This window comes from Dermacentor variabilis, chromosome 6 (genome assembly GCF_050947875.1).
Source record: "Dermacentor variabilis isolate Ectoservices chromosome 6, ASM5094787v1, whole genome shotgun sequence".
In the NCBI taxonomy this organism is placed as follows: Eukaryota; Metazoa; Arthropoda; class Arachnida; order Ixodida; family Ixodidae; genus Dermacentor; species Dermacentor variabilis.
In genome coordinates, this window is record NC_134573.1 from 151,081,587 (window position 1) to 151,107,378 (window position 25,792).

Consider the following 25,792-nt stretch of genomic DNA (forward strand, 5'->3'; position numbering starts at 1 on the left):
TGAGAAAACGTTTCATTGCCGAGCACTTAGTGAGGTTAACCAGTAAAACCAGCAAAGGGACAAAATACAGTGCACATAGGAAGTAGCACACAGTACGGGTGCGTCCCCCCCCCTCTCCCGTTGTTGCTTCTTACCACTGTTTACTGTATCTTTACCGATGTTTCTTGTTTAAAAAGAAGCATATTAATTAACTCGCCGAATTTCACATTTTGCAACACTATAGCGATCGCACATCCTAGACAGGCTGGAAATCTGAGCCCATATTCGAAAAAAAAAAACTCTTACTTTAGAATTGCCCCCCCCCCCTAAAAAAAAACAACATACCCCGTCAATCATAATGCTGGACGCAATATTACCAAAGGCGACCGCACTTCCGAATGAAAATCTTTGCGAATTCGGCCTCTGAGATCCAGGCTACACGTGCCCAGACTGCGGAAGTATTCATCATCATCTCAAATCTTCCGGTAGGTACAGAAAGTTTGACCTTCAGCGTAGCATGAGGCAGGGGCTTCAATCTTACCCCAATAAGTTTTCTCTGTCTCGCGAACTCGAAGCCGAAGATGAGAGACGGAGGCGGAGGTGAGATGAACCTTACCAGCTTCGTGTCGGTTATCGGTCCGCATGGAGCGGACAGTTGCAAAGCCAATCGGCAAAGCATCATCTAAGCTCAGCTGTTCTATCAGCAGCGCTCGCGGAAAGGGCTCGCCGCAGCCTTGAGAACCGTTTAGCGTCGAAGCCAACGCGCGCTCGTAGTCAGTCGATCGACCGCCGCGGTGGAGAGCGGACTCGCAGCAGCTGGAGCCATGAGCGGATACCTGGGCGACTTGAGCGCACGTCAGCAGGCTGCTCTCGACAAGGTAGGTCTGAACAGTAACAGGTCAAGCTTTATATATATATATATATATATATATATACGAATAGTAAACAGAAAGGAGACAGTTTAAGCAGACCACAGAAATTCGGTTTGCTACCCTTCATAGAGAAGGGAAAAGTATAAAGGGTAGAAGTAGAAAAGCAGAACGGAAGTAGAATGAGCGAGAGAGAAATATTCTTTGAAACATTGAAATGGTAGTAAGAATAAACACCTTACGAATACAGAATAATATTTCATGCTAAATTCAATTGCGTTGTGTACATCCTTCACTTGGGCAACCATTTGACTAATACGCGGAGATAAGAAAATTGTACAAGTCTCGCCGTTTTTCGCCGCAGGTTTAGCTATACTGGCCGATGGGAAGCCGGGCCTTGACGAGATTCAGTGCGCAAGCAGGTGTTCGGAAAGTTTTATTTGTGTGTCAGTGCGAACGTCAGAAAGTGTAGATTTATGATAATTTCTTGTTCGTTGTTCTCCAAACGTAAAGTTGGCGCGTTTTGAAATTGTAGGCACAGTTCTCCCTCTACCGATTTGACCAGGGTTCTCACTCCAAAACAGTATCTTTTAATGAGCTCGAAATTTGTGCTAAACGGGCATTGCTTTTATTCCGCTCAGGTGTGCGCTACGCCGCATTTCTCGCGCGTGTTCATTTAAACGCGCACGTAGTAAACGCGCACGTGCTCTTTTTTTATTGTCTTCTTTTATTGTGCTTTTTAATTGTGCATTTAGGATCAACAATCTCGAAGAACAGTTTAATAGCTAGCCAGGAAAGCCTAGCCACGCGGCCACGACGTCTATGAATAGGGCCTTCCGGAGCCCGTAAAAGCCGCATGTTCAATTTTCGGCCACGGTTGACATTTATGTATAGGTGCGAAATGCAAGCACACCCTTCTACCGACATTAAAGTGGACATTAAAGAATGCCAGGTGGTCGAAATTGCCCGCAAGTGGGTTATACGGCATTGGAGGCCCAACTTTTGTTTTTGGAATAATAAGCCCTTACACTAGTTTTCATTAACACTGTCAACTATTCCTTTTTTGTAGACTAATGATAAAACCCCCTCATAGGGCCCCACCAAAATAATGCACTTCTCGCGAGAGCACATGGCGAACAGCTACTCTTCAGAAATGAACGCTTGTTGCGCTAGTCATGTTGCCGGAGGGTTAAATATTAGGATAAGAAGTGCACGCACACTTCAACAGGTTAAAATGACATTCCATGCATGCATGACGCTTTATGCAGTTTTGGTCGGAAACTGATTTTTGCCACTTTGTCTCTCCTGGGGCGTACTGAGCATTTGCAGTGTGTCTAAATTTTATAGTGTCGGTGGCATTTTGACTGCATTTCTGTGTAGTAATATTTCATGCTTTGAGGTTTTATTGTAATGTCACTTTACATCTTTGCTTCACTTTTGTTATGATATGTGACTTGTCATGTATTTCTATGTGAAAATGAATAGCCGGCCCGATCTTTTGGTGCCAACCCCACTTTATTTTTCACGTCGATAAAGAATGCACTGGTCACTGGATCTAACATCGCTTGAACAAACCATCGCAAAACAACAAGCTGTTGCAGCGTCCACGGTTCACACTCACGGTTCATATGTGCTAGCCGCCAGCCTTTGCTTCAACCCTTAAGCCCTTAGGGTACCTTTATTGATTTTTTTTTTCACTCTATACGACAGGACTCGCACCGATCTGTAACTTTGGCTTCAGTGACAACAGCTGGAACACTTAGTGCAAATGAATACCTAGGTGTACCCGTCATATGTTTTCCTCTAGCACTGCATATATTAGGCATGTAAGTACAGCCTTCGCTGCCAGTGGTAAGTTGCTTCTCTCGTTTGTGTGTGTCTGTTTCTCACGACCCGTGGAGTAGAGGACATCTGCGCACGCAGTGCTAATATAAATGAAAGCAGGGAATGAAGTTAGAGAAACATTTTCCCGTTATAGCAATTAACAAAATTTGATCGATACATGCCCCACTCGAAAGAGGCAGAAAGAAAACGCGTCGATATGGCATAGCCATGTTTCGGTATGAAAGGAGCAGCTGGCCTTGTGAGAAGGATGTGTTGGCGGCTGCTAAATCATTCACCCTGCGACAAGGCACGTGCTGCAGATTTCAGCGACGATCGTTCTCCTTGGGAACCGTCGTGAACATCCTAGAGCAGGCGCTTTCTTTTTTTTGCTAAGAACGTGGTAAATCCCTGCATATGACATGCTTGACCTTGTAGAAACGCGTCACAGGCCAACAACACGACGAGCGACCCACAGCGAATTGATGTTCGTTGTCCAAGAATGACTCATAGCCACTAAGGGGGATTAGGCAAGCTGCAAGTGGTTTTGCAAGTATTCTTATTAAGACTGTAACCGAAAAAACCCCGAGCGCACCTCAGTATTTCTTGTGAGTTGCGAATGCGAAAGCATTAATGTCCAATTGAATGGCCGATAAGAGACCCTTCGTGATAGGCTCTTAAAATGGTTGCAGCCTTTGGGGTGTATATTCACCCACAACACCAATCGTCATTTGACTTTCTGGCGGTTCCTTTCTCGAAAACTCGGCGCTCGCTACTTTCCTATAAAGAATGCTGTGTCACGGTGGGAACGCGCAAGCCGTTCGTCACTTAGAAGTATTGGGTTCGCCGTAAAGAAATGCGGGTAAGATTGATGGCGATTATCGTTGTGGGAGAAGATAAGTCCAATAGTATATAACATTTTTTTAAGAGAGTACGAACTCCGCGCGGGCAAGCGAGTACGCTTAGGCGCTTGGCGCGTTTTCACGTGGCCTTACCGAGATGCCGTTAGAACGCAGGCTTGCGTGCAGCACAAGGAGCGCGCGAATAACACGGGATTCAGAGAGCGAGAGCGAGAGTGACGTGGCGTCGCCGCGATGCCCTCCCTCCTCTCCCAAAACCTGGCGCGCTAGCGTGACAGCAGGTGTGCCCTTTCGCCAGCTCGGTTCCCCCAACCTCTCTCCCCAGCGTAGGGTAGCAAAGCGGATCTTCCCGTCTGGTCAACCTCCCTGCCTTTCCCCCTTTCTTCTCTCTCTCTCCGCTCCGTCGAGGCGCGTTCGTGACGTGGCGTTGCAGCCAGTGGGAATTCAGCTGCCGTTTCGCTGCTGCGGACGGCAGACGCCGGCTCTTCGCTCAATGGGTAATTTGACTCTTTCGCACCGAGAAAAACTTAGCATATGAGAGCGTAATTTCTGGAAAGAACGCGTCCCCTACCTTCTTTCTTCATCGTCATCTAAAAGGTGTGCGAGCTCGCTTTTCGCAAGCTCTTTTGTAAGCACTGTTCCAGTTTATTCCGCCCAACCAGGCATGCCAACGTGATTTTGAACAACTTGAAGTTTTCTTTACTCGGGCTGCATGCGGTCGGACACAGTCTGTTGGCATATACAAACTATGATGTTAAAGACTTATCAGTGAATGAATGTGCAGTGTAAATGGTTGTCGAAGCACGTGGTGCGCATAAGATCATTGACTGTGATGAATATGGGAGGTCAATGTTTCATACCTTAGCACATGCAAAACGAGTGATCTGGGATCATAAACACGTATTAAGGCTTGTAGCCAAGCTGGAAATAAACAAGAATAAAGAACCGTGATCTAGTGATTAGAGACTCGAGCTGATGTGCATAGAGGGCCAGGTTTGAAAACCGACCATCTATTTATTTATGTTATTTATTTGCATTGGCAACTGACTAAATCTAGTCTCCCAAGTTATAGGCGACCAGAAGGGAACAAATAGAAATGTGGAGGGAAGAAGAAAAGAAAGCTATCGCTTTAAATATCACGTGGTTTGCGCCGGAACTTGATATTCCAAGCGTGTGTCGCTGGCTATATTGAGGTAATAAGACTAGGGCGCGCCTGTCCTATTTGTGCGCCGATTTTATGACAGATGGTATGACACATTGGTCTGGAGCCAGCGATTTAGTTCGTGTCGTGTTGACAGCCGTCACGACGATGGTCCATAAGTGCCAGCTATGAATCAAGCCCATAAGATTGAAGTGCAACGCTGCCCTTACAACTCGTTGACCTCGGTCGTACTATATTGCAAAATATTAAGAGCCCAAAATACCACGGATAGCTATCTAAGTTAATGCATCGTATTAAGTACGCTTTTGAAAAAGTAATGATGAAATAGCAAAATGGTCTGAAAATTATTTAAACTACCGCACTTTGAGTAGAATAATCATAGGATACATACAAGTCTGTCCTATTCCTACAACCTAACGCACGTAACTTCCTCGTATCGCAAAAAAAATTTATTTTCCAGGTTGTTCTGGATGCACTTACTCTTACATGGTGTCGTTTCTGAAGGCGAAAATACTTCTTGCCTTTCGAAAGATCTAACTTTGACTGCCATGGCCAGCCGCTGATGAGTTTCGGAACTCGGTGAATGTATCTACTGGAACATGGAGTGCTCTGCTGTTCAAAGTCGGTTGCTAAGAAGCTTTGCAGGATAGCTGCACATGGCACTGTCGTCAGGCGGCACGAGGAAAGTTTCTTGGGTCTTCAGGCAAAGCTTCCACGTGACTTGGCGCTTTGGATTTGCGGCTAAGTGATAGTGGCGGAAGTTTGGGGAGCGGCGCAACGCACTTCTTGCATCGAGCTTAGCTGAAACGTGCGCCATTGGATTAGCACAGAAGTAACCCAGCGAACGCCTTTTTTTTCACTGGCTTGAAACTAACGCTGCAGAGTCATTGATGACGTGCGATGAGGCTTTGTTTTTTTCATCTGAATCTAGCGGAACATCCATATATACTCGGCTGTCTGTCTAGTTATCAATTGCGGGCGGATAATACGCTTAGTGCTACCAATCTATTTACTTACCCTGGCCTTTTATTTTCGGTGTATCAAAGGATAATGTCTAGTATCTATCATATCAAGAATCTCTCTTCTTGATATTAACAATGCAAGATTTGCAGAAAGTATGGACTTCATTTTGCCGTAGCTTCGGCCAAAAACGGCAGTCGGTACACGTTTCAGCCTGATCACTCTAAAACACAGTACCATGCCCCATATTGAAGAAACCTAACCGATTTCAAACATAACTCAGTTTTATTTTAACTTTTTAAAAGAACTTGTAACTTTCTTTATAATGGTATTTCATATTATTGTGTAATGCAATTAATTCAGCGCGTTTTTATTTTCTTCCATTTCCTGCAAGATTACACTGGCGTTCTTTTTTTTTTTTTTGCTTATTCTAAATTGTACCTTTGAAGTTTTTCGTAGCTAACAATTTCTTCAAAGCCACATGTTGTATTTCGATCATTTGTATATTATACATTTAAGAAGGCTTTATAATTACAAGTTTCGTGCGTTGTAACGGCTGTTACGTTTAAATCATTTTCACCTTATGCACAGGAGGTTCCAATTCAATTCATAACTACGGTACCTCCTTCTGCATAAACATATCTTGTGACTCCTGCTTCACTACTTAAATGAATAAACTGATACTGATTCTAATATAACTAGTAGGGTAAAGATTCGAGATTACCGAGTAGCGAAGATAATGGAAGTTTCAGAAGTTGCTAAATAGTTATAATTTTCCCCTATTTTGATTATCTCGTTAATGCCCAGAACACAGGATAAGTTGCACCACTGTGCCGTCCTGGGATCTTATCGGCTATCAGCGCTACTCAGGTTTTAGGGACCGAATGCAGAAGGAGACTTATAGCTGTTCTGAACAAGCTATAGACTGCTTGCTACTCGTTGCAGAGATAAAATATAGCAAGAAGTTGTCAACAAAAACTTTCCCACAGTCATTTTAAACTTGTGTTAAACACGCAAATTACAATAAATAAAATTTTACATCACTGGTGAAGTTGTGAGTCAATGATTTTTATTGAAGAAAGCCAAACTGCGTCCATTCTTGAGCTTAGCACTAACGGCTATGCGAACTTGGTTCGAGCGGGTTGACACAAGCTTCTTGCCCTTTCTTTTTTCTTGGATGCTCCCTCCTGTACATAGTACTTTTCCTTGCTTTCGTTCTTTTTAGTTCTTTTTTTTAGTTGACTTTTCGAGAAATAGTCAGCTAAATGGCAAATTTGTTTTAATATATCAGATAGCCGTCAGACATGTTTATCGAACACATCCGTGCATCGACCTTAACTGAAATTAATTGAAATGTTTAGTGATATTACACATATTTATTGCCACATGAGCCTAACGAGGGCAAAAGTATTATATTATCTTTTGTTATTTATGCTGTAGGCATGCCCGTGTCTTTACGAATGTTTAGACTCGCGCTCTCTCTCTTCTTAGCTTCAGGAGCGTCTGATTAATTCTTTTGTGCAGAGCTCTTTTAATGTTTATTCGCTCACTGAAGTCTTGATGATGATGACAGGAGTTTATTGGCGCAAGGGCCAGAAGTGGTCAAAGAGCGCCTCACTGAAGCCTTGAATGACACAATAAAGATGACACGCTGGAAATTCTCTGCTTTAAACAAGTTGCTTTGTCAACAGCGAAGGCAATTATGCGCTGTCGTTGCTTAATATCATGACATTTTCACCCGCCGTGGCGGCTTAGCGGCTGTGGTGTTTCGCTGCTAAGCACGAGGTCGCGGGATCAAATCCCGGCCGCGGCAGCCTCATTTTGATTTGGGCGAAATGCGAAAATGCCCGTGTTCCGTGCATTGCGCGCACTTCAAAGGTCCGCTGGGGGTCAAACTTAATCCGGAATCAGCCCACTACGGCCTGCTTCATAATGAAATCGTGGTTTTGGCACGTAAAATGCCAGAATTCTGTTAATACTACGATTTATGTCCAATCAGGTTAAGATACTGGTTAGGCTTGTGTGAAACTTTCCCGTTATTTTACGATCCATACTGTTCGAGCTGTTATTTATTAGGTATATCAGCGAACTGTTCAACTAACCATCTAATCCGGGGTCCTGTCTTCTGTGCAGTTCCGCGAAGCCGTGGCAGACGTGAAAAAGCCTTCGCACACGGATGCCTTCCTGCTGCGCTGGCTACGGGGTGAGCGGGCGAATCGTCGCTACAGAGATTCTCACTACGAGTTTAATCACGCCAACACCGTCGAAAGGCGGTCTGCGCTGCGGTAACGCGTGACCCCATGCCTCTATCCACTAAAGTCATATCAATGCGTACTCATAAAAGCCGCGAGCTTCTTGCTGGTATCGAGCTTTTGCAGAATGTTCAAAAGTGCTTCAACGGGGACAAGCTTGTATGCCATCACTGTATGGCGTGTGGGCATGGTGTGGGCTTTGCTCAAGGTTCGTGTTAGTGTTGTGTTTTCGTGTCAATGTCCCTGAGCGTACCACGTTAGCGATGCAACTATATGTCATGCAGTATTAAGAATGCTGCATTGATATGGGTCTTTGAATGCGCAGTGGACACTTTTCAATTCTTTCATTACCTCTACCCCTGTTCCCAAGTTTACCTTACCTATAGCAAAGAGAAACCACGTTAACCTTCCTGCCTTTTTCTTCGTCATCTGAATGTCTAATAACACTGGTTAGCTGCAAACACGTATTGCATAGATTAGGAGAACGAGAAGAAAACGGGTTAACCGAGGGCCCCGATTTTTATAAATTATATCATGAAAAGCAAACAAACAAAGCTAACACTCCCAATGTTAGTTGTAGTAGTAACACATAAATACCCGAGAAAGTGTATAGGGAAACTGCGCCGCGGTAGCTCAGTTGGTTAGAGCATCGCACGCGTAATGCCAAGACTTGGGATCGTTGTTTCTTCATCCACTTTCATTGCCATTCATGTATAATTTCTTTAATTCAGTAATTCAGTAAACTAAAGTAATTGCCCTTGTGTTGTCCTTGATGTCTTTGTTTGTTGCCTTCTTACAATATGATGAATAAATATCGGGCCGCTCGGTTAACCCCCGCTCTTCTCGTTCGTTACATAACGCGGGTCTCGAATCCGACAACATTGATGCCTTCAGGTAGCTCGTGTGGGTTTTACCAGTTACCTTCACCCAGAAAGATCACTTACTCGTGACGCCTGCGGCAGAAAAGATGTTCCACATCCGCCGCCAAGGATTGGGAGTGGTGGCGCTGGCTATTAACACTCCCAAGGTTAGTTCTAGCAGTAACAGATAAATACGCAAGAAAGTGGATGGGAGAACCTCGCCGCGGTAACTCAACTGTTTAGAGCATTGTACGCGTAATGCGAATACGTGGGATCGTTCCCCACCTGCGGCAAGTAGTTTTTTCATCCTCTTTCATTGCCATTCATTTATCATTCCTTTAATTCAATTAGTACGTACAAGCAACTTCCCCTATGTTTTTTTTTTGGTGTCTGTGTTTGTTGGCTTCTTATGACAGATTAGGAGAGTCTTTTACAAACTGTGATCGTCGGAACCCACCAGGTGCACTTAAAAGTGTCCAGAGAGGATCCAGGACGAATATTTTTGAAGGGCACAAGCAGCCTAATGAAGCTTCGTTTACATGAACTCGACGAGAGCGGGTCCAGCTAGTCATTGAGCTGATCGATCCCGACACGACTGCGTTCACGTCCATTTTGCCATTTGATTTGAGCCAGAGGAAACACCGCTTCTAGGTAGGTCGACCAATTTCGCCTCGGCGTTCGCTCGGCTCCACACGCTAGCGTTTACATCAACTCGACCACTGGGTTTCTGACTCACAAGCCAACTAGACCCAACTTTACTGCGCGCATGTAAGCGTAATTTTAGACGAAGCGTCTGAATAGGCATATTGATTTGCCGGAGGGGGGTGGAACCGTGCCAGCTTGTACGTATTCAAAGTTTGAAGCGCAGCTGTAACATACAACGACGATTTCCACAGGGCCGGAGCTTGCCGCTTTCGGTCTTCTTTTCAGTATGTTCTGTTTGCAATTTAGACCAGAAATTTCTTTTTTTTTTTTGTGGGTAAAAATGATTCACCACTTAGATTAAGATCACGTCGGAACCAATAAACCCAATTTCTCATGAGTCAGACTTGCGCTTCACTGCTTAACTCTCTGCAAGTACGTTATGACGGATTCACGCTCTTCAAAGGCATTCAATCAGGCGCCGTTTAAAACGATACGCGTGCGTTGTAAGAAAGCACAAATGTGCTCGATGGAGCGCGAAATCTAGCGCCTACTTCGAAACCCTACACCACTGTGCATGTCAGGACAATGTGCAGCAGGTGAAATCTGCAGCTATTGTTCACTCCTGCAGTAGTGGCTCTAAATAACCTTCTTATAACTGCCGAGAAGACGACCAGAAAAGCAGTGCCCTCTCCTGGTAATTAGCTTTCAACTAATTACCATATGATACATATTGCAATTTACAGATTCTAGCGGTTGAGACTGCAAGGCATATTCACTTGAAACTAATTTTGTGGGTCACATTTCCGAGATATGAGCCGTCAAGCTTGTGGCAAAAATGCAGTTTGTTCCACTTAATAACTTTAAAAAAGTCATATTATGCACTGAAGCAGCAAAGTAACTGGAATACCAGTGCATTTCTCCGCAAAGTTCGGGAATTGGTGTCTAGAAACTGCTGTCATCCTGAGAATTCGTTCCGAGTGGATCAGCCACGCGAGCTCCCCGGCTAGAGAGAGAGAGAGACAGAGGAAAGGGGAAAGGCAGGGAGGTTAAACAGAGGGGATGATCCGGTTTGCTACCCTACGCTGGGGAAAGAGTGGAGGGGGAGTTAAAGTGATAACAAAGTAAAGATACAGAAAGAAAGGAGCACAGACATACAATCACAGTCGGTCACTGTCACCGCACAGCACAGTAGCACTTGCAGCACTATGAACCATCTGTTCATGCTACAGCCGCTTGTCCAATTCTGTTGCCCTTAAAAACTGCAACAGTGCTCTCGTCGCCCTCTGCTGCGATGGCTTGTGATGACGGCATGTTAAAATAAGTTCCTCTGTTAGAGGTCTTCGGTCAAAGCACGCTATCGCGATTGCGAGTGATCGCCTCTGTAAATTGTAGCGAGGACAGCCACAGAGAAGGTGTTGAAGAGTCTCCTCGTCACCACAGTCGTCACACGAGGCGTCGTCGGCCCATCCGATTCGGAAAGCAAAAGACTTGGTGAACGCCACCCCTAGCCATATTCGACAAAGCAGGGTAGCTTCGCGACGGCATAGTCCAGCTGGAACGTAAAGGCGCAGAGAAGAGTCTAGGTTGAGCAGCCGGTTGTTTTGAAAACTTCCTGCATTCCAAAAGAAGAACGTGATATCACGGCTGAGCATTCGAAGCTTTCTAGCGGCATCTGTCCTTGATAATGGTATCGGCTCCTCTTCGTCGCCTTGAAGAGCCGACCGAGCAGCGTTATCGGCGTGTTCGTTCCCTATGACGCCGCAGTGACTTGGAAGCCACTGAAATGTCACGTGGTGTCCTTTCTCAGTCAAGGTATGGATTAGTTCTCCAATCTCGAATACCAGCTGTTCGTGTGGTCCATGCCGCAGGGCTGATAGCTAAGACTGCAGTGGTGAGGAAAGATGGGAGGGGGAGGTAAAGTGATAACAAAGTAGAGATACAGAAAGAAAGGAGCACAGACATAAAATGTAAATTGCAATATGTGCCACAATGTAATTAGTTAGAAACTTAATTAGAAAATTTTCGTTAACTAGTCGATTATGCATTTCAGTTTCTTCTTTTTTTTTTTTGCAACAACACTCGTATCTCCGAGCAGACCAGCTCACTGTCTAGATCTAGTAAACATAAATACCCAAGTTAGTGGAAGAATTGATAGCCGTCGCCGTAGCACTCTGTCCTGTCCAACCTTTTTTTTTTTTTCGTTAGTCTTGTTAGCGCTAGTAACTATGTCACGGTATAGTGCAACGGATGCGTAATGAGGGGGTTGTGGGCTCGGCTTCCACCGGCGACAAGTTATCTTTTCGTCCACTTTCATTTCCCATTTCTTCCTTATTTTGTACATTCCAATTGAAAACCACACTTAATTTCCCCGATATTTTCCTTGGCTTCATTGTGTGTTTGGTTTGTGTGGTCATGATGTGGTCAGCCCCTCATTTCCCCTTCTTCTCTCGTTTACATAATAAAGCCTACAAACAATGACACCACGTACAGCAAAGGGAAAGTACTTGTAATGCTTAAATGAAATAATGAAAAGATAATCGAATGAAACTGAAAGTGGATATACAGGGTGTCCCAGCTAACTTTAGCCAGAGCTTAAGAATATGCAAATGCCACGCATCTGGACAGAACAAAGGTAAGGTTGTTTGCCGTCGCTTAAAGATACTCAGATTATTTTCTTCATTCTAGCCAATTACATAACTATTCCTAAATATTTAATCAATTTCTCAAATATTATAAACGAAAAGTGTCAATGCGAAAATTGTAGAGCGACATGAAAACATCCCGATACAGCTTTCCTTTCCTCAATACGTGCTGCATAAAAGTTTTTCCGAGCGTGAAAGAAACACACGAAAACACATGAAAACACACGAAAAGTGCCTCGAGCGGCCAGTCGCGCGGAAATTTCGTCCGCATTTGCGGACTACTTTTAAGCTCGAAAAAACAGTAGTGCAGATTTTTGGGCTAGTCGGTTCGTTGCATCAATTGAGGTCAAGGCGCCGGACTGACACGGACAAGAAAGACGGCAGGACGTGCTTCTACAAAAAAAAGAAAAAAAACACCTTTTATGCGCTTATATGAAAAACACATATAAAAACCTCACATGTAATTAATTTATACAGAACATTACACGATAGAACACTATGAAACGATGTCATATTATTGCTACATTTGTATAGTACAATCATTATTGCAAACACGAGGTGTTATCACGAATAGATTATTATTCATACTGTGGCATCTCACAAGTATTGTAATCTGCTATAATGCAGTTGTATAATACATTGTCTTTGTATTCCGTAACAGCAGACGCATACGAACTGCTTTTTTTTTTCTTGCGCATTTTCATCGCATATGGCATGACCCAACTAGCCCGAGAGTTTGATGTGGCCAAGGCGCAGCGCATGTACCGTAACGTGAGTACCACTGTTTCTTCGCATGTCAGAATACACAGTCCTTGAGGCACCCACGGCCAAACGGAAAGCTTGAATTCACTTATACCAATTTCTTCTTTGTTCTTTATTTCAGCTCGACCAGGTCTTTTTTGATGACCTGTAAGAGATAGCGCTGTTCCCTCTTTTCAGGTGCATTTCTGAAGCGGCTAAACTTATGTGTTTAAGACATAGCCATGTCTAAATAAGTAAGGATATCCACTAATTAAGCACATAATTATTCGCTTTAAGGGTTACTCACAGGATATTTTCGACTGTTTATTCGTCGCGGTAAATGAAAGTGCTAGGCTTCTAATCCCTACATGAAGCACTGACAAGCCTCGGAGCACTAAATTAATTAATTATGGGGTTTTACGTGCCAAAACCACTTTCTGATTATGAGGCGCGCCGTAGTGGAGGACTCCGGAAATTTCGACCGCCTGGGGTTCTTTAACGTGCACCTAAATCTAAGTACACGGGTGTTTTCGCATTTCGCCCCCATCGAAATGCGGCCGCCGTGGCCGGGATTCGATCCCGCGACCTCGTACTCAGCAGCCTAACACCATAGCCACTGAGCAACCGCGGCGGGTAGCCTCGGAGCACTGTTGATCATTTTGATATAATAGCTTTTCTACAGCCAGTTTCAGTTCCGTTTCCACGAGGGTATTGGTCGTGACTTCATGACACATTATGTGGCATCTGAACTTTGCGACGCTTTAACATTCACTCCGCCTCGCTTGGTCGCCTCGTACGCTGCTACATTCGCTCTCACAACGAGTAGCAGCATTCGAGACAGCCGAGCCAGCCAGAGCGAGTGTCGGAACGTCACAGTGTCCTCCTCCCACGTGACTACCTGCTGTCTCATGACGTCACGACAGGGAAACGAAACCTCTGGGAAATGAAACCGAAACTTGCTGTAGAAAAGCTATCATGTTAAATTATTTACTGCACTCTGAGGCTCGCCAGTGTTTTTTCTAGGGTTTAGAGCTCTAGTACATTCATTTGATGTAAAGAATTACTAGTCAAAAATATTCCGTCAGTAACCCTTTAATTGTTTAAGGCTGGTGATGCAAGTCCTAAAATGAAGCAGAACAACAGTAATACTATGCCTGTTCAACAATAGGTATCTGTCCTTGACATACTGTTCGGAGTACTTTGGCGTTCCAGTTAACAGATTTCTTGAAGCGTGCGTTAAGAAGATCGAGATAGTTGTAATCGATGCGGCAATGCAGTTTTTGACAAATCTTTTTCAGTTTTTATCAGATCTTGTAGGCCACTTGATAACGTGTAACGCACTATCAGGACGTTCTGCTCAATGCACCTTCAGCGTTTGGGAAAAATCTTTGTTACAAATAATCGAGAACGAAAGGTCACTGTCCTTTCGCGATTTAGAACAATATCTCAATTAGGGAGGGAAGAATGTTGGGCCAGTTGGCGCCTATTCCAGACTTGAGACATTGTGCAAGTGCTTACATTGGACAAGCGGGTCCGTGTTTGAGCGATCGCGTGAGGAAACACAGGGCAGCTGTGAATGCTTTGGCGACTGCTGGCCATTCGGCTGACCATCGCTGTAGGCGCTCGTGCGACGCTCAGTTTCAAAGCAATCGTGTGCTCAGACGGCTCCAAGAGGCAGGTCGATCACAAAGAAACATTCGAAGCGTTTTTGCTTTTTTTTCATAAAAGAGCATTGGTATACGGAAAATAACCTGTGCATTGATTTGTTCCGCAAGCTTGACCCGCCGTGGTTGCTCAGTGGCTGTGGTGTTGGGCTGCTGAGCTGGAGGTCGCGGGATCGAATCCCGGCCACGGCGGCCACATTTCTATGGAGGCGAAATGCGAAAACACCCGTGTACTTAGATTTAGGTGCACGTTAAGGAACCCCAGGTGGTCGAAATTTCCCGAGGCCTCCACTGCGGCCTGCCTCATAATCAGGAAGTGGTTTTGGCACGTAAAACCCCATAAATAATTGTTCCGCTAGCTTCCGTGAAAGAGCGAAGGAAAGGGAAACAAAAATAGAAATTTACTTCTGCGCGTCGGGACTCCACACATCTTCACGAATGCTATGTACGTATGCGTCAGCGCAGCGGAAAAGTTCGGTTGAAATGCAGAGTCGTGTGCTTCTCGTTCCGCGTCTTCTTAGCGCTAGTTTACAATGTCTTAAGAAGAAGCTTTAGCTCGGGTGCTCCTATGTAAATACATGTAAAAGGAGAATTCGTTTTTCTCGGCAACCACTGCACCAAATTTGACGAGGTTTGTTGCATTTAAAAAAAAAAAAACTTGAAGTATAGTGACTGTTGGTTTCGAATTATTGTGTTCGGTCGTCAATTTTTTATTAAAAATTGGCGAAAATCGAAAATTTTCAGAGAACGAACCGTTCAGGTTTACAACCCTGTAACTGAACAACGACAAATGATAACACAATTCTGTGAAGTGCATCTAATAGTACATCTAAAGCGGACAAAATTGATATGTTACACATGAATATATATAAAAAAATTGTAATATGGAAATACAGCTTTTGCAGAACCCTTGTAACCAACGTAACAAATTCACGTAAGATGTAAAATGACATATGAATTTGTCCACTTTGAATGATCTATTGGATGCCGTTTACAGAACCGCGATAGCTTTATTGATGCAGAGCTATGAATTTGTGAATGTCGTGCTTCTATTTTTTTCAAACATCCGAATTTCTTAAAATCTTTTTACGCAATTTAAATCCTAAATCGAAATTCCGCTTCCAAACAGTCACTAGAACTTAACTTTCTCTCTCAAATGCAACAAATTTCGTTAAAGTCGGTGCAGGAGTTATCTCAGAAAAAAACGTTTTTGCGTTTTACATGCATTTGAATAGGCCGCGTCGGAGTTGGGCCCGAGCTAAAGCTTCCTCTTAAGTCTGAAGGAATATCCCCAGCATCACGCTTGGGCACACATCTTATCTTCATTTTTTCCTGTATATATGGCATGTTTTCTTTCAGATGAATTAGTCCTCTCCTCTGTGACAGGACAGATAGCGTGCTACACACCGGATAACCTCTTTTCCTCTGGTTTTCTTCGTTCTTTCTTGAAACTTTTGCTTTTAAGAAATAACTGGCTAATATATATATAATTTTGGAATCACATAGAATCCGTAAAAATACACGTGTTCATTATTGCTGTTTCTTTTCCTAACGTTTCCTTACGCCCTTATTCTTGACCCACAGGACCTCGAATGGCGTAAGGAAAATGGCGTCGACGACATATTAAGCAGCTACAAGATACCAGAAGTAGGTTTTCTGCTATGATAAACAGTTGCCGTGCATGTGGTGGCCGATGTACCTAAATTTACTGTGCGATACCTTGGTGAGCCAGAGAGAGAAAAAAAAGGATGCATAGAAAGGCAGGGAGCTTAAGCAGAGGCAGTTCCGGTTGGCTACCCTGCAAGGGGTGAAGGGTGAAGGGGGATAAAAAGAGAAAGAGAGCGGAAGGGGGAGATAGAAAGAAATAGAGAGGAGCACGACCAAACCGCGTACGCTACAGAGCGGTAGCGGGCGGCGTTCTTACAGTCTATCGTGAAGCCCCGCAGACCGCAGGAACCTTAATCACGCGAGTAAGGCTTTTAGCGTGGATGTTCTGAGGGAGTACTGACCTAAAGCTCTGAATTCTGATAGTGGACTATTGTCGGTCCAGTACTCTGCACAACACTTGTCTATGGGCACTATATCGCAGGCAGACACAGATAATATATGCGAGAGTCTCATCGATGTTGCATGTGGCGCACGTGGGGCTGTTGGCCATTCCAATAAGGAAAGCATACGAGTTCGTAAATGCAACGCCTAGCCACAGACGGTACAGCATGTTCTGTTCACGTAGTGGTAATCCAGGCGGGAGGTGCATCCGCATGTCCGGAGACAATGAACGCAACCGACACATGGTGAAAACATTTGAGTCTCACAGGGGGAAGTACACTCACGGAACATCAATCGCAGCTCAGCCGCAGCGTCTGTTCGCGAAAGCGGAATGAAGTCTCGTTGACCACTTTCATGTGCAGATCAGGCGGCTTCGTCGGCTTGGCCATTCCCGCTGATGCTGCAATGTCCTGGAAGCCATTGAAAGATTATGTTGTGTCCCCTGTCATGGCTACGATGATTATTGTGCGGAATTTCTGAGGCCAGTTGTTCATTAGGTCCGTGGCGCATTGGGCTTTGTATGCGCTGAAGGGCTGCCTTGGAGTCACTAAAGACTGTCCATTGTTGCGGTGGTTCCTGATTAATGAAATCAAGTGCTAGTGCCTTTCTGTCGGAGTATTGCATCCATGTTCTCCGTGTTTTATAGTGCGATTTTTGCTCATACGAAATGCAGTCAGTAATGCTAGCTGTAATTATTCGCACATGATGTTCACTTTCTGATCCTAAACGGGACAGTTCAGTCTACGCTTGTCGCCGTAATCAAGCTAACGTTTGGCGCCTCTCACCCCGCCATCGTTGCTCAGTGGCTATGGGGTTGGGCTGCTGAGCACGAGGTCGCGCGATCGAATACCGGCCACGGCGGCTGCATTTCGATGGAGGCGAAACGCGAAAACACCCGTGTACTTAACTTTACGTGCACGTCAAAGAACCCCAGGTGGTCAAAATTTCCGGAGTCCTCCACTACGGCGCGCCTCATAATCAGAAAGTGGTTTTGGCACGTAAAACCCCATAGTTTAAATATTTTGGTGCCTCTCAATAGGATCTGTTTGTACCGAGACATACGCAACTTATGGAGCTGTTACAAGCGATAATATTTCTTTGATAAAACTACAAAATTTATCTTTGTGGCTGTACACGCATTCTTATCTTGCGATTTACGAATTGTTTCTTAGATATTGGCACGTATTCAGCGAAGACACTTTTATTAAATGTGGTTAAATCAATTGAGACCCCGCATCTTGCTTATCAGCCATAGTTTCATTACTTTTGTAAAGATCCAATTTTCAATTAGCGTCCGAAAAACGTACAGCATGCTCATTTCCCTGCCGATGAGATATCATTGCTACCCGTAAACTGTACGTAGAGGAAGTTAAATGGTATATCTAAAAAAAATAAGGAGTAAAACTATAGATCTAGCCGCTGGCTGCTTCCTGAGCTATATAGGTCTGTTAGCTATAGCGTGTGGTTAATCAACGTGCTTACGTTACCGCAGGTGGTGAAGGAGAATTTCCCAGGCGTAATACTTCACCCATGCAAGGATGGACGACCTATGTGGCTTATTCCAGCAGGAATCGACATGAAAGGTGACTCTCGACCTTGACCTTGTTGAATGTAACGCTACGGTTCTAAGCTCGAGGAGCGATGCAGGTAAATAAACCTCCCTGCTAAAAGGACTAATTCATTATACCAACGTTAACACTTTTCTACTTTCACGCTTTCTTTTTAATTAAAAGCAGCCTCTACCTAACGGGTAATACAAGTATGATAAAATATAATTGAAGTATAAGTTACAATTTAACAAAAATATGACTTACACTTTCAACTTTTATTTCCTTCTTATTGTTGTTCGAGTGCCCTCCTGATTATAGTTAGTTTATTTTTATCTTTTCTGTATCTCTATCGCTACTTCACGTATCTTCACCTTTGCTTGCCCATTCGTAAGCTGTAAGCATTCTGTGTAATTACAGTACCGCACAAACAGAGCCTGCGTGTATCTTCTGCCATATCCTGTGCCGCCACACAACAACAAAGTTAACTCGACAGAAACAATTTATATGCTCCAAATACAGCTAATGGTTTGCTTGCAACGCAGGGCAAACAAGCTTACAATCTATTGGCACTAATGTACCGTAAACTGAAACCTTGGTATTAACAACAGTACTGGCATTGAAGACTGGGTTGGCTAATGCATAGACATGACGTGCATATGATAACAAAACGATAACGCAGGAGGAATCGCGGATCGCGCGTCATTTGCTCGTATCGTCATTAGTTTGACTGCATTACCCCATTCGTGCCAATGAGACCCGACGTTGATTGTAGCTACGTGGGCTACTTTGTATGGCATCTTCTACTTTGTTGTAGCGCGGGAAGAACGACAGGGACACAGAAAGGCACACAAGTGAAACACACAGCGGCGTGTGTTTGTCTAATCTGCCTGTCCGTGTCACTGTCGTTCTGCCCGCGCTACAACAAAGTCCAGGACGCCGTTGAACTTCTGTGCGTTCGTGTAGCTCAGTCAAATCCTAAATTACAAGCCTTATGACGTCATCTTTTGCATCGTGCAGCACTTGTGGCGGCCCTGACCCCAGCCGTTGTGCAGCGACACTGCATCTACCTGCAGAGACATACGGAATCACTGAAACTATCCGTATCAAAAGGGGTGAGCCACGACTAGTAACCGAACTCTCTGCAATTATTGTGTGTGGTGGAACTGTTCAACGGCAGAACTTTACAATGACATTAAGGAAAATAATCATTGCAATATATGAGTCATAATTAAGCTTTTGCATTTATTTAACTCTTCTGTCTCTGTCGCTCTCTCACCTTATTACTGAAAATGAATATCTCCGTGACATTACTTCAAAGCTAAAGTGCATAACTTTGTCTCCATAGGTGAATTTCCTTCCTCCGATTAGTTTTTTTTTTTTTTTTTTTTAGGCAGCAACTGAAATGGAGACCCACTACCTGGTTATTGACGTTGAAAATTTCGCCCTTCGTCAGGTCTATAGCTGGCAGGGTAAGTAGCAGCGGAGCTTGATAGATGCCAGTAAAATCTTCGCTCCAAGTCCAGCGTTTCTTTCTTTGTTTGTGCGCGCCTGTGTATTACGTATACACATTACGTATACTGGACTGCAATACAATATTAACTGTGGAATGCGAGAAAAAGTCGAATGTGTCCACAATCTCGCAATGCTGCCCGGTATCCTGATTTCCAGCCTGCAAGTATATGCAAACAACGTAGGGCACCGTTTTACTGGCTACGGTCGCAAAGTACTCGCAAATTCGTTTTCGCATGTTCAGCTGTCCGCAAACATTCGGTTGACTGCACGTGCGTGCACGCGAGCTTGTGCGTGTGGGAGGAGGGAGGGAGGGAGTGAGGGAGGGGGGAGGATGGCACGCCGGAGATTTCACGCACAATCTAAGAGACGGCTGCAGCCCCATCTGCTAGAATAACGCATTGTCTCATACTAGGCTCTACCTTCAGTGACTGACGTACACCTCGGTTCCAAAAGTTGCAAAAAATTCACTCTGATGGCGCCCTGAGTACAAGATTATTGTACTCCTCGTATCGGATTAATGGATCCACGATAACTTCCCTAACTTGAGCTGCATATGAGCAAACTAGCAACTTCGCAGAATGAGTTTCCAGCGCTCTCTTTGTTCATATGTATGGACATCAAATGTTGCAGGCTAGACTCGTTCAAATTGTGCGTCAACATGTCCTTATATCATGTCACTTAAAAAAAAAGCAGACGCGGAACATATCTTACGTCGCAATTTTTGTATCCAATGTATCACTGTAGGACACTGTATCCTTTGTTGCTAAATTGCTCGTTGGCAGTGCAGCCGTAAAGACCATCACGGACATGCTGCAAATGATGGAGGAGCACTTCCCCGAGTGTCTAGAGAAGTGTATTATTATAAACGGTGAGTACGCCCACAAGTATGCCGAAACGTGGCTTGTTTTTCACGTTGGCTTTTGCCCTGCTCTCTTTCTTTGTTACCTATCAACTAATTTGATACAAAATATCGTGATTTGGGAGCTACGGCTATATGAACGTCATTGATTGCGCGGCAAGATACTTAGTAACTAATTGCCAAATAAGGGCTAGCAGATTAATTAAATACAAACATTAGGTAGCGGCAAACACGTCTCTTCTTAGCTACCTGGTGTGTCACTATTGCGCAGCGGAAAGCCTATAGGAGGAGACAACCAAGAGGTCTGTTTGCTGGCTGCCAACTTCAATACTTATTGCGTGAAGATTTTTGGTGTTTTCGTGGCTCCTTTCGCATACGTGTACCATGACTTTATTAAAGCTTTCACTTGTTAGCTAAAGATTCCATTCTCCTAGGAAACATGTTGCAATAAAATAACAGGTCGCAGCTTTCTGTCTTCAGTGATCTTTGGTTCAGTTCTTTAAATATTGAACAGCAGGCACGTAAGTTCGTACATGTATAATGTAGGCGTGTTCACATACTATACTGTCATTGTGTAAGCGATTCGTGCACTTGTGCACTACTTGATGTGCGCCGGCTTAAGAAACCTTTGATATTGTCCCTGTGGATCCTCTCACAGTTACTCCCAGTGCTCACTCTCTCTCTTTTTCTCTTTCTATTCCCCTTTCCCCCACTCCCAGTGTAGGGCAGCAAACTGGGTGCTCGTATGGTTGACCTCCCTGCCTTTCCTGTCTTTGCTCTCTCTCTCTCTCTTGATTCTCATCATCCACGAACAGGCTGCGCTAGCTTTAGGGCAGCTGACAGGACATTAGTTCTTGAGCAGCAATCAACTTATTAATGAACTGCAATCTGCTCATCGAATAAAACCTTGTTTTCAATTGGAATTCGCCACCTTTAGTCATTTAACAGCATAGACTTTGTAAGCATCCATAAAGCTTATATACCGTGAAAGGAACCGAGTCCTTAAGAGAAAAATCTTTTAGTGATATCGGCATTGCTTGCGACAAGCTCATGGACTGCCTCGCGCAGCGCCCAACTTTTTCCCCGTCATGTGGAAGCTGATACGGCCCTTCTTGACGCAGAGGACGACAGACAAAGTTGAAATCTTCGCAAAAGGTGAGTTTAACGATACCCACACTGGTTTCTGCCTAGGTCTGCGGTATCAGGGGGACACAATAACGGCAATACCTGCGCTTCAGGTTAAAACCATTATAGTGATAACGTGTGAAGAATTCGTTTTCATTCCGTCGTCGATTACTGCCGACATGCATCATGAGGGTCTGCCGACATTTACATATACATGTCTGCTAACGAGCTTCATCAGCCACTTTCACACTAACGTTAGTCATGTACTAAAGGGACGTCAATAGGAGTGGAAATGTCGATCGCCGTATGTGCTTCTGGGAGCTTCCTACTAAATATTCCTTGGAGACACAAAAGAATAATTCATTTAGTGGCTAAAGGATTATCGTCTACGTCATCTCACTTGCCGCGCCCGAGCAACGGCGACGAATAGGTATCGCACAGACTCGATCCTTCGTAAGAACTTTCACAAGGACCACGTTGACTACTTTCAGATATAAAACATCGGGCCATCAGTTACTGCTATGCGTTACGCGATGAGGGCTTAAAACATTACACAGATCTTTCCAAAACAAAAAGTGTAGTCCTTGCTTGTAAAAATTATGCTGTGACTGAGTGATAGAATGGAACCGCAAACAGCAACACAGTTTAATAAATTTTACGTCAGAATATATCAGCCTGGTCCCCACCATGCACTAATTCATAGTCAGGGCGAGAACTTATTGACGTTTTTTTTTAACAAAGATGCAGAAATGCGGCAGTGCTATTGGTGTAGTTACTTTTTAGGCGGTCGCCTTTAAGCGCCAGCTTTTACTCGGGGCCAACTCCGATTCTTCTATTCAAATACACACATGTAAAAAGTGGTAGTGCTTTTAGGGGACAACCGCTGGACCTATCTCAGTAAACATTCATTTAAAAAAAACAAAAATTAAATTTTCGATTAATGCGTTGAATTTTTTTTAGGTTCCCCAATATTGCTAACTTTCATGCAAGAATTGAACACGTAGTTTAGAAATCAGTAACTACGCAACAAAAAACATATATAGCAGTTCCGTAAACTGCATCTGTTTGGGTATCTAATGTGGGCAAATCTGATATATGAATTAACAACTTACGGGAAACGTTTGCAACGTTTACAAAAGCTTAACAGAAATCCTACTCACACATTGGTGGTATATTTCATAGCACTTTACATTACATCATTTTTTGCGCTTTAGATATATCATAAGGGCAGTTTACAGAATTGTGATGACTTTCTTATTGCTGAGCTACTAAGTTGTGAACCTAATATTTCGAATTTCTGAAATTTTGTAATTCTCAGCGCTTCCTGTAAAAATATTGACAGCAGAAATAAGAAATCCGCTTTTCACAGTCAGTATATTTCAACTTTTCCCTTTAAACGCAGAGGGTCATTAATATTTTTGAGTAGTCGCCGAGAAAGAACGATTTCTTCGTTTCGTGTATTTTAATACGAGCTCCCGAGCTAATGATTCCTCTTAAAAGTGGGCATTGCTTCGTGGATTCCATCGCAGCTGACGCCTGGAAGGAGCGACTGGTGGACATCGTTGGCGCGGCCTCCCTTCCCGCTCACTGGGGAGGAGACATGGTCGGCCCTGACGGAGATCCACGCTGCAGGCACATGGTCAGTGCTCCTGACTACTGACAGGCACAGGCCAGTAAAATTCACATGCATGCGGGAACTAACATGCTGTGTCATTAACAAGTAATGATAGACGTACGTTGTAAGGCGAGCTGGGGCGAGTTGAACATCTTAGATTTTTGCAACGAATACAATAGCCAACTCAGTTTTCGTTCTTGTCTTCGTATTTTTTTTTTCGCTGATAGCTAACGTTAACCAACTAGCGTTACTCACATCTGAGTCATTAACGAAATTGAAGGGAAGCCAACCACGAATTTGTGAACAAACCCGTTTTTGAGACCCCGCGTCTAAGTATGAATTCGCGCCTCCCACGCAATGTCAAGAGCAGTTAGCTATACCCGACAAGAACACTTGTAATCGATATCTCCAGGTTTCAGAAAAAGCGCTTTCGTCGTCTTTGCTGCTCTTTTTTACATGGCTTCATCCTCGAGCACAAGCAGCTGTTCTTACAATGCTCATTTTAATACACGGTTCGCGCACTATCAACTCAACAGTTGACGAATTTTAACACCTTAATGGCAGTCAAGTGGAAAGAGATCGCAGAGCCCACTTAAACTCTCACAGAATAAGAACCAAGTGCGTCCAGCGGGCTGTGACTCGTTAAATCAAATAACGTTAATATCTAAGCATGCGCACTCTCGCACACAGCCTTGGTGTCTTTTAGTGACGCATTCGAAGAAACCTCGAAACAGTGCTAAGATCTGGTAGGATACACCTGAATAATACAAAGCAAAGGAAGGCGAATGACGAACAGCTCAAAGGCTCCATCCCCGCGCTAATTACATGAATGTATAACTATAATCGCAGATGCTCAAGAGAAGCGCCACCAAAGGAATCTCAGCTTCGTAGTTTCGCGCTACGCTCAGGTGGTTGAGAATTTTACCTTTTCGTGCAAATGTATGCTGAAGCAGTGTTTTGACAAAAAGACCATACTGATACATGTGGAAGTTTCTTAGTAAGGTTATTTTAGGCATATGTTATCAAAATTAGGCGCTTTTAAGTATAGCGTCGTGTTACTAAGACAAGAACGAACATCCAAAGACAATAAACCGATGAATGTTCATGAATTGTCACGGCATAGACCTTTGCGCCAACATATCAGCAGATTCTTCGCGCTTTGCTTGAATGCGTATTCATATCTTGTCGCCACGTACACTGCTGTTATTGCCTTTTTTATGGCTGGTTTTAACGCTACAAAGCAATAGCGGAAACTATGAGAGACGCCGCAATGGAGGCATGTGGATTCATTTCCATCTACTATATACAAGTCTTTAGCTTGCGACCATAGATCGGGGCTCGAGCGTTTCTGCATTCCTCACGCATCAGAATGCGAGCGCCATAGCCAAGAATCGAATCCCAATGAGCACGTGCTTATAGCTGTAGGTCGCCGGAGCCACTTAAGGTCTGCGGCAGTCGCGCCTTATTCTAAGCCTACGGTGTCGTTGACGCGCAGAAGCTAGACTGTAACTCTCTAGCATTACGTGTGCGTAAACCTTAAGCTCTCTCATGTCAAGTTAATGGTTCCCGTGTGCAGGTCAACTACGGCGGTCGCTTCGAAGAAAGCCCAGATCGGCCGACATGCTCCCTGTTCGATGAGCCGGGCGCCAAGAAGCAGATCATAGGTCGGCGGGACCGCTGGGAGCTGCAGGTGAACGTGTCGTGCGCGGGAGTGCAGCTCAGCTGGCGTTTCCAGACGGCCGCGGGAGATGTGGCCTTCGGATTGCGCATGTGCGATGGAGAATCTCTGCTGCCTCTCCGACGCATTGACGCAAGCGGTCTCATTCCCCAGGAAGGCAGCTGGCAGTGCGCGCGGGCCGGAACATGTACGAGCTTCCAAGTCTGCTGAAAAGTTGTTCCGTTTCTGAGGACCGGGGCCCGTGTTCGCAAAACCTTTCTTACGTTGGTCGTTTACTCCGATGTTCGGGCGCTTATTGTTTGTGAGGCACACTGGAATGGTAACCCACAGGAACGACGAGGTGATGGCCGATTGCGAACCACGCTTCCATAGGAGAAAGAGAACGCAAGAAAAGGCTGGGAGGTTAACTAGACGGACGTCCAGTTCACTACCCTGGACTGTGGAAAGAGAATCACGTGTGATTAACCGACAGATGATGCAGTTGCTCACGGACATCAGAAACATTTGGCCACTGTCATGTCCTCACTATCAAGCGCGCTTCAGAAAGATATTTACGAACTCCTACACCGCATGGAGTGCACCCCCCCCCCCCTCCCTACTGTGACTCCGCTAGAGTTCCTCAGTTTCTAACGAAATACCGCTTATAACGACGTATAGTGCCTGTCCCGATGCCTTAAACATAACGACGGTCTACTATGTCATGCTGCGGCTAAAAGCCTGTTTTCTCTCCGCGCATGTTAATAAGTCGTGTCGCTGTAGCGGGTAGCTGTGTTGCAGTATCGACGTATTCCAAATGTGGGTCGTCTTTCTGTGTCTCGTGCAGACGTGCTCCAGTTCGACAACTCCTACAGCTGGATGACGGACAAGAAACTGGCCTACGTCGTCGAAGTGCAGACGTCGGATGAGAGCCACGTGCCTTAGGATGTACCAAATAAATACATGTATTTTG

At 44.5% G+C, this 25,792-nt stretch overlaps 1 protein-coding gene across 1 annotated transcript; it reads left to right on the plus strand.

Moving 5' to 3' along the window:
• Positions 1 to 762: 762 nt before the first annotated feature.
• On the plus strand, positions 763 to 25,792 carry LOC142585476 (SEC14-like protein 2). The gene is made up of 12 exons (XM_075696260.1): positions 763 to 857; positions 7,785 to 7,854; positions 12,778 to 12,821; positions 16,040 to 16,102; positions 17,997 to 18,087; positions 19,072 to 19,166; positions 19,445 to 19,523; positions 20,354 to 20,434; positions 21,494 to 21,580; positions 23,080 to 23,189; positions 24,742 to 25,030; positions 25,667 to 25,792. Exons 1-12 carry the CDS (start codon positions 804 to 806, stop codon positions 25,762 to 25,764), a joined length of 1,161 nt encoding a protein of 386 aa, XP_075552375.1. The 5' UTR covers positions 763 to 803; the 3' UTR covers positions 25,765 to 25,792.